A 19,435-nucleotide genomic window follows, 5' to 3' on the forward strand; every position below is an offset into this window, starting at 1 on the left:
GGTGTGATCACATGCTTACAGCAGACCTCGCCAAACCGTGACGTAGGCACCAAGTAGACATTTTGGACCACAAGCCCACTTAACAGTTAAGCACATCGTTCATTTCGAGCACAAGACTTTGCTTAATGGACAAGCATGTGCTTAGGTCTGGGCACGTGAATAACTGCTCCAAAGCCTGGAGGTTTAATAGGTCCTCACTTCCTTCTGAGGGGAACTGGACATCAGGAAAATGTCCCAAATGACTTGTGTTTGTCTAAGTCTTTAAGTAAACGTTTCATTCTAGCCACTTTAGCAAGAGCTATTCACTTGTATCATCTCACCACCTGCAGAGAACAGCAAATTAAAACTCCAGATTAAAAACAACAAAAGAATGGTCAGACTGAATCTAAGGTAGAAAATGATGGTTAATATGAAGGTCTAATTTTGAGATCGTTGATTCTAAAGTACTGTAAATTCTCAACAGAACCGCTTATTTGCATCTGGGGGGCTTTCTGAAGAGTATGAGTCTTCAGAGATTTCTTTTGGTTCCACACATAACTCTACCCTTGGAGAAGCTTTGTTGGTTATCTTGTTCTTCTTCTATCTCACTCTGATATTCATCTTTCATCAGCTTCTTTGTTCTGGAGAAACAGTAAGACTTGGATATGCACAGAGAACAAGTTGGCTGCTATAACTCCCCTCTACATTCTGAGAACGACCAGCATCCATCACTTCAGCTTCCCATTTTTTGTCATCTACATACCTAGGGCCACTTCATCTTAAACAATCCTCCAGAACTTAAATTCAGCACGTCACTTCTCTGCTGATATTGCTGATGGCTCCCTTTCTCTACTGCAGACAGGTTGCTGTTCCAACACCTGCATCAGTTGCACATTTTTGATCATCTGTCTTTATCTGCACTTTTGTGTCACGATAACCTTGTGGTTGCCGTTTGTTTTTTCCTGCTGGTGACACCACTGCACCTGAATAGCATCTTTCTGTAGATAAACCCATGAAGAGCTTACAGGTTCACCCCTGTCTTCCCTTTTAGATCCCTTCCAAGAACTCCCTTTTGGTTCCTCTCAAGTCCAACTGCGCAGTTACAGCCATTCATCATCACTGACTGAATCTCACTGATTGTTATGACACATCCTCATCTTGTTACTGCTCTAAAACCAAAGCACAGATTAAAGGTGGGAAACTTACAAGACCTTGAAGTTACTTTAGTTGAATAACACCTTTTGGTCTCAGCATCTGTTAACTACTTAAATGCTATGACTCAATTCCACTGTCCTTTAACAGTTAGGCTCTTTCACACGGGTATAAAAATACAAAAGATACACCGTTGTGACAAATATCACAATTATGTTTTAGTACGTGACTAGTTGAGGCCTAGTGACATCTCTTATTTAACTCTCAATACAGCTGTCAGCATCAAGACCTCTCGCCAAGCTTTTAGAACTCTACCCTTGTATCCTGTGTACTGGAAATTTAAACACAGTTCCTGTTTTGTTGTAAAACCTTTTCCAGGGTGTCACAACCAAAATTTTGTTTGGATTCAGAGCAAATAATGTCAGAATTTTCCTTGGCCCCAGATAACATGGATTAATTCCTTAATTGCAAGCACAGAATGTATTTAGACATGGAAGAAACTGCCCAATTCAGTGTAAGGGGCAGTATCAGCTATTACTAACCCTAAATTGGCTAGGAGAATCTTCTACAAACACAGTTCAGTATCTCCTGCACCACCAGTGAATAAATAGTGCACGAGGAGCACAGCAACAGAGCTTCCCTGCCCTCTGCTTCAAGACAAGTTTTCCTGCATTTTTCCCTAATGCCTTTTTTCTCTCTGAGAAACACATGTACAGAAACGAGGGAAGAGATGTAGGAAGTCAAAAACAGAAACAACAGAACAGCCCCAACTTGCTAAAAAAAAAAATAGAAATGTAAAAAGCACGGTTATTGCCAAAGAAACCCTGCAGTTTCACCTCCTGCAGTACTAATTCTCAGCCACAATATACCTCAGGGCCAGGAAGGACACATTACCAGATCTCTGCGAGTTGTAGAGACTCATTAATGAAAGCACACGAACTGGAAAACATTCCAAGGAGGTTATTTATGTAAGTGCCAAAATCAACACACCAGTTTCACCAGCGTTCCAGTGCCAGGGTGGGATTTCAATACGAAAGAGTCACCAGGCAGGTCTTTCAAGTAGAAGGGGAAAAACATTTGTAACTACGAACAGGTTTGGACATACTCGGTTCTTGCTGCAGTCTGTTTCACTACTCAGTTCACCGAGAGAGGGATCAAGCTGCAAGATGAGATACTGAAGATGAAAACTGTGACTCAAGCCTTTGTCAGGCGTTCAGCTGTTTCGCATTTTGCCTTATACACCAACACCACATCCAGGAGAACCTTTGAACCAGGAACTTTGAAGGGGTATCGCAAGCAAATTCCTCAATAACCCCAAGTCAAGAAATGTTACACCAAAAGGTGGAGGCTGGTTTTACAAGCGTGCACAGAAGCAATCTGACAGTGTAATGGTTTGCCAGGCTGACCCCAAATCCAATCCAAGTAAATTGGTAACAGTTAGAAAACAAAAAAAAAGAAGCTAAAATGCAGAATTTATCTCACCAGACTATATTACAATATTACAGCAGGCACACAATTTCTGCCATTATACCTAGAAACGTTCCCTTTGCTACAGGAATAATTCTGGATGGACCAATAAAGGTACCAGTGTGTAGACATGGTATCAGTCGCATGTGTTCTTCTCTATAACATAAAGCTCCACTTTTTCTACATGCATTTTACCAGACCCTGCATCCTTGTCCCTGTCCAGGCTAAATCAGTAAAACCACGTTGCACACCCATTTCTGATAAGGACGAAGACCACAGCTGCACAGGTGGTCTAGCAGTTCTGTAAAGCACAGGAAGGAAGAGAGAAAGGAGCCAGGAAAACAGGGGAAGATACCAAGCAAGATTATCTGTTATGCACACTCCACTCCACTTCTGTGAAGGGGGAACCAGCATACAGCTACTAATACTGATGGACATGTAAAGGTCTGAGACCCCAATCTTCACCACACCATCTCAGGAGACATCTTGAACAACACACAGCAGGCTACTGGCTGGATTGAAGTATTAATTAGTCAGTTTGAGATGAAAATAAATGGAAAGGACAGTATGCTCTCTCACTATCAAGCAGAATGTTCTAAGAAACAGATAATGGTGATGTATTTTTCAGTTTAGGTGCTCTATTGATGCATTTTTATTTTTTTTTTTTCCAAGTCAGTAATCGCAAGAAGGAAAGTAGAAACAGAACATGTCACCAGAACACCACATTGTTCCTCCCTGCCACCCAAAGGGAAAAAGATCATTTGCCTCTACCACTGCATCAGCTGTTGATGTATGTTACCATTACTAGCTCAGAATTCAAACCCACTGATCTAGAGGGTGGATACAACCTTCCAGTTTGAGAACTTCCTTCCTTTAAAAAAAAGCAAAACAAAACTTAATGAAACGTTCTGTTACATGCGATTTCAAAGTGTTCGTTCAAATGAGAAAGCCATTTAGGTGTGGAGACCTTTCCAGAAAAACAAACAAACAAAAAAAACACAACAATCTATTTCAAAGAAGTGGATGCCAAGGAGACGTTTCCTCTGTTTCTCTGCCAAGCTCGCTGTGAATCACCCCCTCCCATCTCTATTTCATGGGCTTTCTACAATTTCTCAGCTCATCTCATTCCAGGTACCACCTTTCGTTTCCTCATCAGCCACCTCCCTCAAACACCAACTTGTCCCATACTTAATGCCACTCCTTCTGCAAGTGCCCCCTCCCCTTTCTCTCCAATCCCAGAAGTCCTACGTCCAGCAATGTTTTCCACACACATTCTTGTTCTTCACCTTCCATATCCCCATTCCTTCACTGACTGGGCAATGCCTTCTACCTCTGCCATCCACTTCTGATTCCCAGTCCCCTGTTTCTTGTTCAGCATCAATACTTTTTCTTTTTTTTTTTCCTGTACCAAGCCCTCAGTTCTGTCACCCCTCCCAAAGAGATGTATCCCATATTTATCCTGTTTGACTTATGTCTGAATCTGAAGCACATCAGCAAAACCTTCCATGCTGTAACAGCCCAATTCTGTTTACAGCTACACTAGACAAAAAATTGTACAAGTCTCATGTACAGATTGCTTTGGCCACTCACGAAATGTATTAAGGTCTTTGTGAAGACACTGAAAGCTTTCTGCTGAATGAGCACAAGATCAAACTGTCATTAGATCCCAACCCAGGAACAGTTTTCCCAAGATCCCGTCACTTGGTAGCATTTATGCAATCCGTCTGGGTACGCCCTCGGTAATTTTCTCTTTAGAGCTAGTAGCACCTCTGCGGAGGAGACACTGTCCTGACAGGGAAGCTGTAGTACTCACACCTTTCTCCTCCCGCCCTCACCCCCACTCCACCACACATTTACAAACCAAACAAGAAAACAGTAAGGGCTATCGTGTAGCCCCTTCTCTGTAACCAACCCAAGGAAGCTCACAGCTTGGTCATTGGAGAACTACTTGGAGAAAAATAACAGAGAAACAGTGGTGCAAAAGGAACTAACTCTCAATCACATGCTCCAACCTATCACAATTACGCTGCTTTCTCTTTTAAATATCAATCCTATCTCTTTCCAGAACTGAATGTTGAACAATGCTCATAAGACCATTATTGTTTTCAGTTTCACATCAGAAATTCTAGCCTCATTTCACTCCATACACTGTTATGATGGACAAGAAGCACTTCAGGGAGCACTTTCAGGATTTCTTTACTGTGAGTGACTGAGATCCAAAGATGTGGAGTTTCCCCCCTTGCAGATCTTCAAGGTCCCGAGCAACCTGCTCTCGGTTTCTGTGCTTGAGCCAGGAGGCTGGACCAGATGACCTCCTGAGGTCCCCTCCAACCTCACCCGTTCTGTGTTTCTGTGAAGAAGTCCTAGTGATCATAGCGGTAAGATGTCAGGTATCAGTGATGTGGGTCATTTCAGGTCCTCACATTTAAAGGTAAAGTTAGCCTGAGATCTCCAAACCCAAGAAAACTGTCCAAAAAAATGTTTTCCAGAATTAGAAAACCTCCCTCCACTCCTGCTCACATGAGTGAGGCTAGGAAGGCTCCTGGCAGTACTTTTATACTGCTACTAAACATATCTACGTTTAAGTGTATTCACTCAAACAGAACTTTCAGTCCTCAAATAGTGCTGGACCTGACATCCACACTGGGAATTACTAGTTACAAGTTGATTAGATCTGGGCCTTTTTGTTAAAGTGCAAACACATTTTGCACTTCCAAAGCACCAAATCACCACAGCTACTGTTCAGATTTACACGGTTCAGAGCTAATGGACAAGTTTCTAGTTGTGATCTTTCTGGGAAGAATATCCAGTGGTTCAAAGCTGCCTGTTACTTCTTGTAGGCATGTGAAATCAGAGTTTTTTGTTTGTATAATCACATCTATTAAAGTTAATTGCACAAGACTTACCTCTTTGGGCAAAGATGTTAATTTGTTTCTATCGGCATTCAAATTATTCAGCTTCTTTAGTTTCCCGATGCTCTTCGGCAATGTCTGTGCCAACAAAAACAAAGTAATAAGCAAATTAATTTTGTAAATTCACAAAGTCAGAACAAAAAACTTATCTCACTTTAAAAACGAATTAAGAGACTGACTGATTTTCAAAACTGGCACATAGTTATCCCCAGTTATTAACATGCCTTCCAAAGTTGTTCCAAGGTCTTATCTCGCAGAGGAAACATTCAAGAATTTCAGTTTCTAACTCATGAGTGAATTTGTGTTATCTCTGCAGTAAGATGACAGATGCACAACAGCTGTTAACAGAAGCATGTATGCAGGATGTCCATATTATCTAACTTCAGTGTCACTAAATAGCTAATTGAAAGGCAAACCTCTCAGTTAGGTGCCATGAACTGACCTCTGGAGAAGTCTCTTTCCAACAGGCTTAAGCTCCTAATTTCACCAAGCACCAACATAACTTGAGAAATGCTCAAAGTCAGAATCTTATAAACACTTCTACTTTCAATTTCAAATGTCAGCATCACGTGAAGGCAATTTTAAAGCAATGGAAGGAAACACCTAGTGGAAAGGAGTCTCAGATTTCATTTTAATTGACCACGTCATATTGGTCATATTTATCTGACTGGAGTAGAACAGCAGAGCAAGGAACAGTGCAACAGTAGCTCTGCAGCACTTGGGGTTTCTGTTCAGTTCCAACAAGTCTGATCAAGATAATGTACAACAAAAATTGGCAAAAATACAGTGCAGCACAAACTCCACATTAAAAACACAACAAAGTAAATGATATCTGCACTCCAGGTGCTCCAATTCCCTTAGTGATCATGAAAGATTCAAGAGTGAATATGTAATTGCTTAGACCTTTGGGGAGAGAATTTTTACTACACAACTTGATCTTCAGCATTCATTTAACAGGTTAGAAATAAGACGCATCTAAAGGAAGCTTGCTACTTAGCAAGAAGTGATGGTGATTCACTTACAAGCTCAGAGAATCAACACTTCGCAGCACGTCTTACTACTGCCAGCAATTTGAGCAGTCACGACCACACTTACCTGCAGCTGGTTCTCTGTTAGAACTAGTTCTGTAAGGCTTTCACAGTCTCCAATTGAATCTGTTAGTTGAATGAGTTTGTTCTGGTCAACCTTCAAAATGGATAGTTTCCTCAATTTTCCTGGACAGAAAGAACACCACGTTTGTTTGGCTTAGTGACCTCAGATACCCTGCTTTAATTATAGAAAAAGCATTCTGTCGTAAACCTTTCAGAAATTCTCTAACCCAATGAAATATTTTTTTCATGTAATAAAAATTCAAGCAGTGCTTCACTTGGCACTTGTAATATTTTTGCAAGTTTGTTTATCTTGAATATGAATTCAATGATGTAATAGTCATCTTTCAGCATATTAAGTTGTATTAAAATTGCAATCTGAATGGTACTCCATCTAAAGGCAAGGACTAAAAGTTAAGTGTATTCCCAAAGGCCTATAAACAGAGGAAAAAAATATTTTTCCCCTCAATTATTCCATGATTACTAATAAATTATTCCATGTTTACTAATAAAGGAGTTCTTAGAAGATCACCTACGTCTACTCAGCCACAATAAGAAAGGCTTGCACTAGAGCGACTGCCCAAACCCAAACAGGATCACGTCTTTGTCCTAATATACAAGCCAGTCAGTCGAACACAAAACCCAAGTTTATTTTTTAGAACAGAGACCAAACTTCTTTGAAGGTCTTCTCTCCAGGAAGGCCAAAATACTATTTCAGAGCAGAAAGCTCCTTTATGCCAGTGATCTTTCATGAGCTGTGCAAGGCAGAGCTGACCCAGGCAGAGCCCAGGGCAGAGAATTCAGGAGACATGAGCTGTTGACGCCTCCCTGCTCATCCCCACTGTCCACAATAGTTCCAACAGGCCAGCACATCAAACTTGCTGCTGATGCTAACTCGTGAAGACATGGCTGATGTATGGAAAGGCAGCCACGTAAAAAGAAAACCCGGTGTCCAGCAAGGTGATGCACAGAGCTCTGCACCTGGACAGAATAACCTGTACAGGCTGGGAAGTGACCGGCTGTACAGGAGCCTTGCTGGAAACGACCTGAGGACTACAGTGGACACCAGGCTGAATATGGCTTAGCAGTGAGATGGCACCAGAAATGAAGTTAAAAGTACACGGGCTACATTAGTGGGTAATTTCAGCCAGCAGATCAACAGAAGTTACTGTATTTCATCTCCTGGGCACTGGTGAGGCCACACCTGTAAAAGCAGGCTCAGTTTCACGTCGCCGTGTGGAGAAGGGGATGGGGGCCCCACACAAAGCTGCTGAGGCAGCAGGGATACAATGTGAGCTGAGGATGAGGGAGCTGGATTTGTTTACCACAGAAAAAGGCAGCCAAGGAGGCATCAGGGAACATCCCACAACTACTCAGAGCCAAACTGTTCTGCAGTGGCACGTGAGACAGCAATGGCCACAAATTCAAGCGTGGGAGGTCCCAGTGGGACATCAGGAGAAGCTTCCTCAGGAGGAGGTGGTGCTGCACTGACACAGGCTGCCCAGGGGATGCTGGAGCAGCCCTGTTAGGGGCTTCAGAGACCTGGCAGAACTGCTACAGCTGGTGTGAGGGGCTGGCGGTGGTCAGAGCCCTGCTCTGAGCAGGAGCCTGCACCAGGTGACTTCTCCAGACTCAGCAGGCCAACCAACACTTCAGCGATCAGCTGAGCTCCTCCCAGAAGCTTCCACAGAGTTAGAGACATCCCTGCCCAATTTTCCAAACACAAGTAACTTATTATAGTCACCTACGTAGCACTTTTTTTGTGCTTATGACAAAAGCACATTCAAGAAAACATAAAGCTGATGCAAACGAGGCCTGGCCCTCTGCAGTCACCTCCCCCAGCACCAGACCTGCGTTTAACAGGGTTCTCAGGAACAGGCAGCTCCTCTCATCCACCAACTGGTGCTACAGACAAGCTCCCCTCTTGCAAGCTGTGTGCTCTGTACGCTTTCAGAAGATAAAGCATCATTTCCCCAGCTCAAATCATCAGAAAGGGCTGCTGCAGCCACCTCCCAAGCACACACTACTCAACTGGAGGACCCACAGTACTCACCCCACACCTCTAAATTTTATTTCTAGAGAAATATTTGTCTTTTCTCAGGCTTACACAGCATACAGAGAGAACGGGGAGGTCTGTCCATTCTTTTCCACATTCTTATTTAAACCAAATTCACAAATCCTCCTTCCACTACGTTTTTTAAAAAAGCACCTGGCCAGGAATACTCTTCCAACATGAAACCTTCTGGAAAAACAGCTCATGAGTAGTAAAGAAATAATGCCTCACTAACTACTGCATGGGCAAAAATATTTGCTTTTAAACAGGTCCTGGTAATGCTTCAGGAAACATTCCTCAATTACGAAACCTGTTATAAAGGGTCAGGCACTGAAAGGTTGTAGTTTGGATCCTCAAGGGTGAAGGCTGAAGCTGGAACAGCCTTCCACTGGGTTCAGCACAGGATTAACCACGTTGTTCGGTTCAAGATAATTACACATCCCACTAAAGAGGATGTCTTTTTTGTAGTGATATTGTCGGTCAGTGTTATCAAGTGACCTACAGCATGTTACAAGCTAGAATTTTACACTGCTGGGGAGTTCTGACTGTGACGTGGACACGGTAGGAACAGAGAGGTCATTCACTTTTAGTTTGTTCCGGTAGCTATCAAGTGCAGGCCAAAAAATAATTAAGAAGTAGTCATTATGCTGACAATTAAAATGCGAAATTAATAGAGCCATGTATTTCACACTAAGGAAAAAAAAAAAAAAAAGCTAAGACAAACTCATCTCTTACACAGAAAGAGAAGACTTCAAAAGACTTAAAACCAAGCGACTTCCAATTTGCAGAGGATTAAATGGTTCTGCATGGCAACGTTCACCTTGTACTTACCAATGCCATCAGGTAGGACCTGAATTAAGTTCTGAGAAACAAGCAAGTCTGTTAAAGAAGTCAGACCATTAATTTCTTCAGGAAGGCATTCCAATTTATTTTCAGAAACATCCAGACAAAGCAGGTTTTTCAGGTTTCCTACTTCCTGCGACACAAGATGAAATTTAAGTCGTGTTCAAACATGCAGCAAAGCAATTTGAAAAATGTACAATCACCGTGAAATTCCAGAAAGAAAAGCAATTCTTTGCGTGACCTCTGAGTGCTGAAAAAAGGAGGTGGGTAAATTTTCCGTGATAACCCAACTGAGAGATTCAGTCGGGGTTTCTTATTCTAAATACTACAACTGGCCTCAGCAGCCAGACAAGGCGTGCGAAGCACACCCAGGCAAGCACCAACCAAAACTGGAGTTTTCTTCAAGTGAAGACTGCAAAGTTGTTTTTTCAGAACTACAGATTATCAAGCTCCGCATAATTAAAGTCTGCCCCTCCCAATTAACCCTAGGCAAATTCGGATTAGTCTCTCCTGGCTGATACAGCAACATGCCGTGACATCTAGGGATTTCCTATCTTCACATCTCCCTGCTGCTGCGAATGTAGAAACAGGAATGGGAGTGCTGCTCCAGCAAGCATCTTCCAAGTGACAAGTTACACTACAATTATTAGTGATTACTAAATTTTTACAGTGATAACCTGACAATTAGAAGTCTGACAGAGAAATACCTTTCTCCCTATAAGCTATCAGAGCACCCTCCCTTTCCCCACGTCCACACACACCCCTATACATGTTCTAGAATAGTTCACATTTTAGTCATCTAAATCATTTGCAGGGGAACAGAACAGCAGGGGAAAAAAGGGGGGTGTCCTTTACTCTTACATATACGCAATTTTCATACAGGGACAGCCTTGATCCTAACTCCCAAGATCACTCCTTCTGTTTACAAAATGTTTGCCTCTCCGGAGAATCTTTCATTAAACACACAGCCTTTGCTCCTACAAGTTCATCCTTTAGACGTCACACGAAACACACAGTTATGGCCAGCTTCAATGAAAACAGTTGCTAAAGTCAGACTTGACCTTTTATGAATGATTATCAGTGTTTAAGAATGAGCACTTCAAAGTTGTTAGGCCAGGCCAACAACAACAAAGTCACTAACCTATAACCAAATTCCAACTTACACTGTTGACAATGAGATCAATACAGCAAATAACAGCAAGCTGCTCAAGGAACAGGAGAAAACAGGTTTTGACTTGGCTCTAAAGGAAGAAGAAACCCTTCCACATGTTACCATTATTCTAAGGAAGGAGAATTTAGAGTGCTCTGAGATTTAAATGCTAAGGCCCCTCTCCGCACAGCTGATGTCAGATGGGGGATTTGCCTGCACAGATCAAAATTTCTATTCATGGCAGCAGTTTTATCATTGAAGATTTCAGCTTAGATAGATATAAAAAATAAATAAAATTAAAAAGTGAAGGTTAGCTCAGCCAATTAGTGGTTCCCTGATCGTTGCACATGGACTGTAAACAGAGGATGTGTCATTCTATAAACAGAACAAAGTGTCTATTATCAAACAACTCCTTTGTCGACACATCTAAAAGAAAATGTCTGATAGCACAGTATCATGTGTAATCCTTTAAAGAGGAAGAGAAAACCCTTAAACATCCAAAACCAAACCCAGGCAAAGTGAACTGCGAAAACAAGTCAGTTTTAGATTGTCTCCCTTTAGGTATAAGTGACAAGGTTTTGTTTTAAAAACATCTTCAATACAATATCGTTAGAGCCCGTCTTTACCTGAGGTATTTCAGCTAATTGATTTCCATCCAACCAGAGGTCTTTAAGATTGAAAAGTGCACCAATTGTTTCTGGCTATAACACAAAAAGTAATAATGTCAAACAACACGGGACTTTTAACCCAACAGCCATCCCATAATTACAGTTTGAGTAAACCAATCCATACTACACACACTACAGTCCAATGCAGCAAGAGTGACTGGAAGCGTTTGGGAACTCCACCAGACAAATTACCTGCCGTAGGTTAATAACCTACAATACTTCACCTGACACGCACTAACAAATTGCATGCAAACACTTCATCTACTGCAAATCCAACATTTTATTGAGTCAGCTTAAGGGAGGTTACGTATCTTCTGGTAGACCTGTCGGCCACAATTGAAGACACTGAAACCCCAAAGTTTGTCTCTGCCCTCTCCCACAGATTCCTATTCTACTCCTGAAAATATAGTGGAACTTTTATCTGTGCTCCCCCCTTCCAGTTTCCAACAAATGTTCATGTGTTCACTTTGACTGCTAGTGCAGAGTTTGTGCCCTTCTACACTTTCATTTTTTCCATTGAAAAAGTCTGTGGAGCATTCATTTTCTAGAGAACAGATGCAGAAATTGTTCAGGCAAAGTACTATTCTACCGAACAAGATGCAGCAGATATGGGAAAATCTATCTTACTGCCAAAATTTATCTGCATATAGAGAAAGACTCTCTCCTCCACATTTTCTTCTCAATTTTGGACATCTCATGGCCTGTTTAATTTAAATTACACGTGAAACAAGACCAATGTGCACTTTCAGTGGCATGTTCGCTTACCAAGTGATAAAGTTCATTGTTTCCTAAATCAAGTTCTTCTAGTCGCTGCAGCTGGGCAAGCGATCTGTGAGATAAGTCAAAACAAAACCGCATCAGACTAAACCAACAGAAACCAAATGTATTTGAATGAGCTCATTTTACTGAAACTCGTATTTCAAATTGCAACACATTGTAGGCAGACAGTTATTTTACCAGGCATGGACTACTTAGAGGAATATCTTAAAAAATAGTTTGGTTTGTCAGCATAATCTCATGCCTTTGAAACATAAAACTTAGTGTAGGCAACCAAATCATTATCCTTGATCTTATCTTTCAGTCTTTGGGGTGGACAATGCCATACAGATTAATACAGTTGGTTAGATTTATTTTTAGGGAGCATTTACGGTTACACAACTGAATTAAAATCCCACATAGTGGCCACATGTGACGGTATCTAAACCAGTGCTAATCAAGATTCACCAAATGCATCATTTCTCTTCTCAACCTGATACGTCAATTTCCAAAGAATTTCAGGTTGGATTTGAAGATGCAAACAGGGGAAACCCCAAAAGGATGTAAAAGGTTTTCTGAACATGAACAGACACAGAGAACATGAATAGATCCTTTCCTGCTTCAAAAGCATTCTTCTTCTGTGGAGCTTTTGCTTACCTTCTCCAAAGCTGCAGTAGCACAAAAACCATAGAGCTGTCAGTTACATTACTGACACGCCACATTTTCCATCCAGTAGCAATAAAATTGCCAACATTTACGGCAGGTTAATTCTGACACTGAATGGAGAAACCTAGCTAGCAATTCATAACTTCTGATCACTGACATTTAAAGTTCCTTGTGGCTCCCAGCTATAAACAACTGCAACAGAGATACTGGGGAGACTGACAGGACAAAAGGGACCCAAATGTAACTAGGGAACAGATTCTGATTAAAATAGCTTACATCTATTACATTATACTCTAGATGATCTAAACAAGCTGAACAGAATTCATGGGAACTCCTGCAAGAAACAGCCAGGCAGTGAAGAAAGGAAACCACTTCACTACAGAAATAAAAAGCTCCTTCCAAGCAGTCAAAATGGATCCCCAAACTTTAACTGATTAATCTTAAATAACTGATTAATCTGATGAAAGAGCACCAACTCCTCGACCACAATGCAGACAGTATAGAGACATCTAGATTTTTTTCCCCAAAAACCACTGGGGGTGGAGTCGGACTTCAGACATCAGTAGGCCTGGTTTTTCATAAAGGCTTTGATCTCCAGGTTTTTGAAGCTTTTGTTTACTCAAGTCCCCAAATGAATGCTTATTTAAATTTCATGACGGTCCATAGACCAATTCAGAATTGAAAACTCTGAGATCCCATTATCCTGCTTTCACAGTTATGAAATTTCAGCATGGGAGCAATCCAAACCACCCCTCCCACTGCTGAAGCATTAGTTCAACGCATGCAGGAAGAAGTGTTTGGTGTTGCTGTATTTTAGACAGAATAGCTACACGGAGCAGAAACAATCTACACAGACTGCAGATGCCTGCAACTAATCAATTACAGCTAGAAAGAATGGATGTAACTAAGTGTTATTAAAACAAAGCTGTATCCCATAGACGTTGTCAATCTGCACTGAGTATTTTTTCTAGCTGTCACTCAGTTTCAGCTGTTAGCAGATTTTTATAATAAGAACATTTTACACTAAACGTAATCAAACATTCAAAACGTCACTTACTCAGGTAAATATGTCAGCAAATTTTCTCTAAGTTCCAGTGAAGCCAGGTTATAAAGACTGAAAAATAAAATAAAAAACATATTTTAATGCAGTCTTTCTTTTCCTATTCTGCGCTTTCAGAAGAAAAAAAAAAAAAACAACAGTGTTTACATAGTTTAAAACAAAAATCTGCTGTGAGCTGTTTGGTTTTTAACTCGATCAGACCATCATGTGAAGTGAAGCATACCAAGAGGGGAAGTCTTTGCTTGTTTTTCTGCGACACTTCAAAATACTAGAGCTAGAAAGTAAACAGACAAAACACAATTTTCCACTTGTTAAAAGGTCGGCAGTTGCAAATTACTAAACGGAGCATATTCATGCCACGAATTTACGTCTTTGCTTCCAGAATCTGTCACGGGCTGCAGAAGTTGGAGGGCATCAGGTAAACTCATCACTGCTCTAACTACAGCACGCTCATTAACGTAAGTGACATTATGCTCCTAAGCGGCTCACTACCCCACATCCCAGGCTTTTACTAACATCACCATAGCAACATTCAGATTTTTCAGGGTTTTATTTATGACTAAATGGAACACAAGGAGTCAGACATTATCCCAACACTATAATCTGCTCTAATCCTTCAGCGTCCTAGGGAAAAAGACAAATCAGAGATGGGGACTACAAATAAGCAGTTCCCTACAACAGAGTATGTTCTGCCTTGGTCTGCAGGGGAGGGGGACGATGTCTCATGCCTTAAACGATATCTAGATGAAAATAAAAACAATTCCACCAAATTTGAAGCACCTGTTAAATTCAAAGCCAAGTTTTTGTTTGTACACCTCAGGAAAACAAAAACATGTATTAAGGCCACATAAAATTGGAATTTTGTTTCCACTTCAAACAATACCAACATACTGAATCACTCAATCACTAGTTAGCTCCAGCAGAAAAGCTGCTGATACCCTGAATAAAACTGAAGAAAAGCCTTCATTTTGTGACTCCAGTGCAGCTATATAAGCAGGGAAGGCAACATAATCGATGTAATGAGTTATGAGAAGGGAGAGAACATTTTTCACAAATTGAATTTGGATGGTGTCTGGAAAAAAAAAAACAAAAAAACACACCTTACTTCAAGCACCAATTTTCCACTGCATTCAGAGAACACTGAACGAAATCACAAAGGAGCTTTGATTACATCCCTAACAGCCCTCCCCGGCTTTTCAAATGAGCAAATTTTACCCGAAGGGCTCTGCGTTCCTCCAGAAGAAAAACAGTTAAAACACGCCATATGGGTGAAGACATTTAAGTAGAAGCTTATCACAAAATCAATTAAAAGTGAGAGTAACTCAACTACTGCCATTCAAACTCATTTGACAGAAACTGGGTTGCAAAGAAGACATCTTTCCAGTGACATGAGATAGGGCTCTCACGTAAAAATGTTAACCACCACCTCCTGATTTCCACAACAATTTGCTTTACTGGTTTCCTTTCCAGAAATCTATTCCAATAGATTCCAATTCCTTCAGATTTTGCTCTCAATTCAAGCTTGTATGAGGTCAGCCCCACGAACCACTTTTATCATGAGAATACAAGAAGGATGCACACACCACCAAGCTGCAAGGAATCTCGTGTTTACAAAGCATCCTTCATCTACTTATCTCCCTCCCCATCACGCTGAAGTGTCGATGAGTAAAATGGTGCAATCTCTTAATTTCTCTTCTTACATCAGACATCACTTCAGCTGTGGTTAAACAGAAATCTTTGTCAGCAAAACCACGCTCAACAGGAGGAACCTGGAGCCACCTCCTCAGCCTGCAGTCTCACTGTATCATTAAACTGGGACAGGGCAGTGAATCGGCTCAGGCAATTGATCCTCCTTAAAAATAGCCCAGCAAAAAAGAATAATACAGATCCCTAATCCAACGTACTATAAATCCCCTTAAACACCTGGGCCAGTACAGCTGCCAGAAAGGTGCAAGGAGGGCATCTGTGCTGCCTCAGCCAGCAGGACCGTGGTAGGCCCTGGGTAGCTGTGGCCCTGCAGATCCCTGGATCTGCCCCCAGCTGCTGATCGTGTGCTTTACGGTGACTGTGGCTGACCACAGGCCCACGTTAGACTTCTTAGGTGAGTCCACTACCTGTAGGATTATTTCTTCGTGCCCAGTGACACAGCTTTCTAGATGAGAACTTCTTTATTCTACAGCTGCTCTTACTCCGAGTGTGCTTACAATTACAACTTCACCCTGGAACAAAATAAAGACACTTCCCTCCACCCCTTTAATCTATCCTTTGTACTCCTTCCAGGTTCTCCAGCCCAGTCCAAACACAATATAAGCAGCCCCCAATAGGCACAATGAAGTCATGTAAAATAGAGACTAAGGCTACGAAGTTTACATCAGCAAAGCTGTTCCATTAGACTGAAGTATTATGATTAAGGTGGATCCTTCCAAAACAAGAGGCCAGAAAATATGAGGAAACTCATTAGCCTTAAATTTCTGCAAGTTATAGGATCGGCTCCCAGCAAGCCTATATTGCAATTTAAAAATTGCATGGGAAAACATGTAGAGTATAAAATAGCAGGCAAAAATGGACAAGGTGTGCTGATGTACCAGAGCACCGATCTGACACGTTCCAGAGCAGAGATCGAGCTCTTCCTTATACTTACCAAGGGCTCCTTAGTGCATTCTATGTTCACTAACATTTTCTCCCTGTTAAGTTATGTAAACAGACAGGATTTTTAGCCATTTGCTGTTGTTCAAATACGTTTTCTGATGAAATAACACTTTATCTTTGAAAAGTGTAATTTTTCCTCTTCTCAGGTACAAACAGATTTTTCACAGTATACCAAATGATTTTTTTTTTGTCTTTTCCCTCTGCCATTAATTTTGTGGATGCATTGTTAATAAAGAGTCTTTCTGAAGATTTTCAAAGGAACTAAAAGAAGCCATACCTTAACAATTTCAGAATCTTTCCCTATTCCTCATTTTAATCTAGGAGAGCAATAGCAGTCACTGTGTGTTGTTTTTTTTTGTTGTTGTTGTGATCTGTAAAACACAAAGGCGATGCAGCCTGCTAGGGCAGGAGACACAGTTCTGGCAGCAGCTGCTCACCAACCGCATTTAGAAATACAAACACGCTGGAGAGCGTTGCAGACTGCTCTAGAACAAAGCGACAAACAGTCCTCTCCCCCTGCAAAATCAGAAAATGTACAAACAAAATGTCATCTGCACTCTAAAGGGGAGGGGGGAAAGGGAGTGCTTTTCCAAGGTTACTATTGTAAGAAGCTCCGAAACTTGTAAAAGCATTAATATTGTAATCATTCTCACCACAAAAGCTACCACACACACGGAGTGCTGAGCATGTGTGTGAAATTACTGAGCACAAGGCAACAGCAAACCCAGCCAGAGGATCCAGTAATTGAAATAATTACCAAGTTTTCCATTTTAGCATTCCAGACGATTACGGGTTTAAGGGTGGAACCGAGCAGAATCTGAAGGTATGACATGGCTAAAAATGCCATTTTCAGTACAAACCAGGTAAGTTTAATCAGTGCTGGACTTAATGTAAGTACTGCTGTTCATCACGAGAGGTAGATGAAAAGAAGAAACGTGAAAGCAATAATCGAGGACAAAACTACAAGGAAAAAAGTAGTCTGTAAATGCTGGAAACATCTTTCCTGATGACACTTGCCAGGATTTAGGAGAGAAACTCACAGCCTAACATGTTCCACAGAAAAGGATATACCTAGGGAACTCTGCAAATACTCCTTTATGTCAACGACAGCATCCCTTCCAAAATAAAGAGAACAGTAGAATGAGCCACTAACAGTGGAATTAAAGCACAGTTTTGTTCTTCCAAAGCAAGGCTATTTTTCTTTGGATTAATTAAAAAAAAAAAAAGCCTCAGTAGCAACATAGCCTACAAAACAACCATTTCAAAAGCAGATAGATGACTGTGGACAACAGCAACACACTGCAGTAAGCAAAACACTATCAACTGCAGTTACAAAAGGAAAAATAGAAAAAAGACAGACACATTCCCTAGTTACCTTGGATGAAATCACAACTTTTTCAGTGTATCCCATATGTTAAGCATACTCTGTATTGTAAAGTTATAAAAGACAAAGCCTAGAAGAGTTATGCTGGTGCTTTAACACCATAGACAGCCGTGTCGTTCTACTTAAGACACCAGAAAGTCAGCCTTAAGACAACGTTATCTGCCCCAATTTATCTCACCCCTCACCACAACAGGACCAGAAGCTCTCAAGCCCTTGGGTACACCAGCGAAGGCTTCTGAGGAAAGAAAAGGGAAGCATGGTGACACGCAGTATTTTCTTGTTAAAAAGAAGTGGGAAAAAGAAAGGTGGAAAAAGCTGTGAGAAAATTAAAATGAAGGATAAAAGGACTAATATGAAAGCTAATGTTCTTAATAAAAAAACTGAACAAGAGCAGTCTCATTTCATTAATAGAAGTCTCAATTATTTCAATCCTATGTGAGGAGCATGACACAGTTCAGCATATGGGAAAAGTCAGACATTGGGAAATAGTGGAGCAAAATCGCATGAGATGAAGATATAAAGGACTTGCAGAAATGCAAGGCCCCATTTGCATCTTTCCAGCAGGCTTCAGCTCATCATTGGAATGCAAAATCCTCAACGCAGTTTTGGTAATAGCAACCTATAAAGAACGACCTTTTCCTCACATTTCCAGGATTGAAAAGAGAAGGAAAAGACAGGCGAGTTGGCACGGTCCCTGCATTTATATGGAACAAAGACAAGTCCCAGGCAGTAAGGATGGTTCTGGGCACAGAAAGAGTCATCAAAGGGCCAACCATAAGCAAGGTCCATTATGCTGACAGGAAAAGGAGAAGGAGAGGTCCAGAAGATGCTTTGAGCTCTGTTATCTTTAATAAACTCTGTAGCATAGCAGTAAGAGGAATGGTCTTATTATAGACTTCGGAAATAGTGCGATTTCAGAACTGATCTGTTGCATTACTCAAGGCATTCAGAAAGAGTTGGGAGAAGGAGCAGATGAAGAAACTATGAATTTCTTCTCTGAAAATAGTAGTGCCATACACGTGGCTATTTCAGCTGGGCCCCTGTCCCAGGTCACTCCCTTAAGAGGTATCCTTCATTCACCCCCTCTTCATATGAGGGCTGCAGAAGAAGCCTGGCAAGACCAGTCTCCAAACTCCTGCACCTAAATTATTCACTGAAACTCAGGGGGTTTCTTGAGTTTAAGGACATTTCCAACACAGGAGAAGCAATATTAGCTCTGTAGGGAATTCTGACGTCTCTCAACTTCCCTAAGGTTCCACTAACATGTAACCATGCAGCTTGTGGTCAACATTCTCCCAGTCCATGTTTTACCCCCCTTTTTTAGAAAGCTAAACACTAGATACTTATTTTCCTTCCAGCTACTGCTTAATACCGACATAATTAGACAAAGCTATCATGAAAGAACCTTAAAATTTATATCCATTATATGGTAACCTACAAATAGTAGAGAACTGCAGCTAGCTTCCTTTCTACCTTAAGCTTAAAGTTGTGTTGTTTTTTTTTTTCCTCCAAATGTCAGTTTAACCATTCTCCTGCCTCCTTGTTTGGTTCCCTTTCAGTTACAGAAACCTGTTGTACAACGTGAACGACGAAGAATTTTTGCAAGAC

At 41.2% G+C, this 19,435-nt stretch overlaps 1 protein-coding gene across 1 annotated transcript in view; it reads right to left on the reverse strand.

The window, feature by feature from the left end:
• The window catches only part of LRRC1 (leucine rich repeat containing 1), a 68,662-nt gene that overhangs the window by 8,716 nt on the left and 40,511 nt on the right, over positions 1-19,435 (reverse strand). Inside the window, exons 5-10 of the mRNA XM_082758452.1 lie at positions 13,792-13,848; positions 12,078-12,141; positions 11,271-11,345; positions 9,483-9,627; positions 6,606-6,724; positions 5,505-5,588 (exon numbers count right to left, since the gene is read on the reverse strand). Of these exons, the coding sequence (XP_082614578.1) occupies positions 5,505-5,588; positions 6,606-6,724; positions 9,483-9,627; positions 11,271-11,345; positions 12,078-12,141; positions 13,792-13,848 (544 nt within the window). The remainder of the gene's footprint in view (positions 1-5,504; positions 5,589-6,605; positions 6,725-9,482; positions 9,628-11,270; positions 11,346-12,077; positions 12,142-13,791; positions 13,849-19,435) is intronic.

Source organism: Aythya marila (genome assembly GCF_965140915.1).
Source record: "Aythya marila genome assembly, chromosome: 3".
In the NCBI taxonomy this organism is placed as follows: domain Eukaryota; kingdom Metazoa; phylum Chordata; class Aves; order Anseriformes; family Anatidae; genus Aythya; species Aythya marila.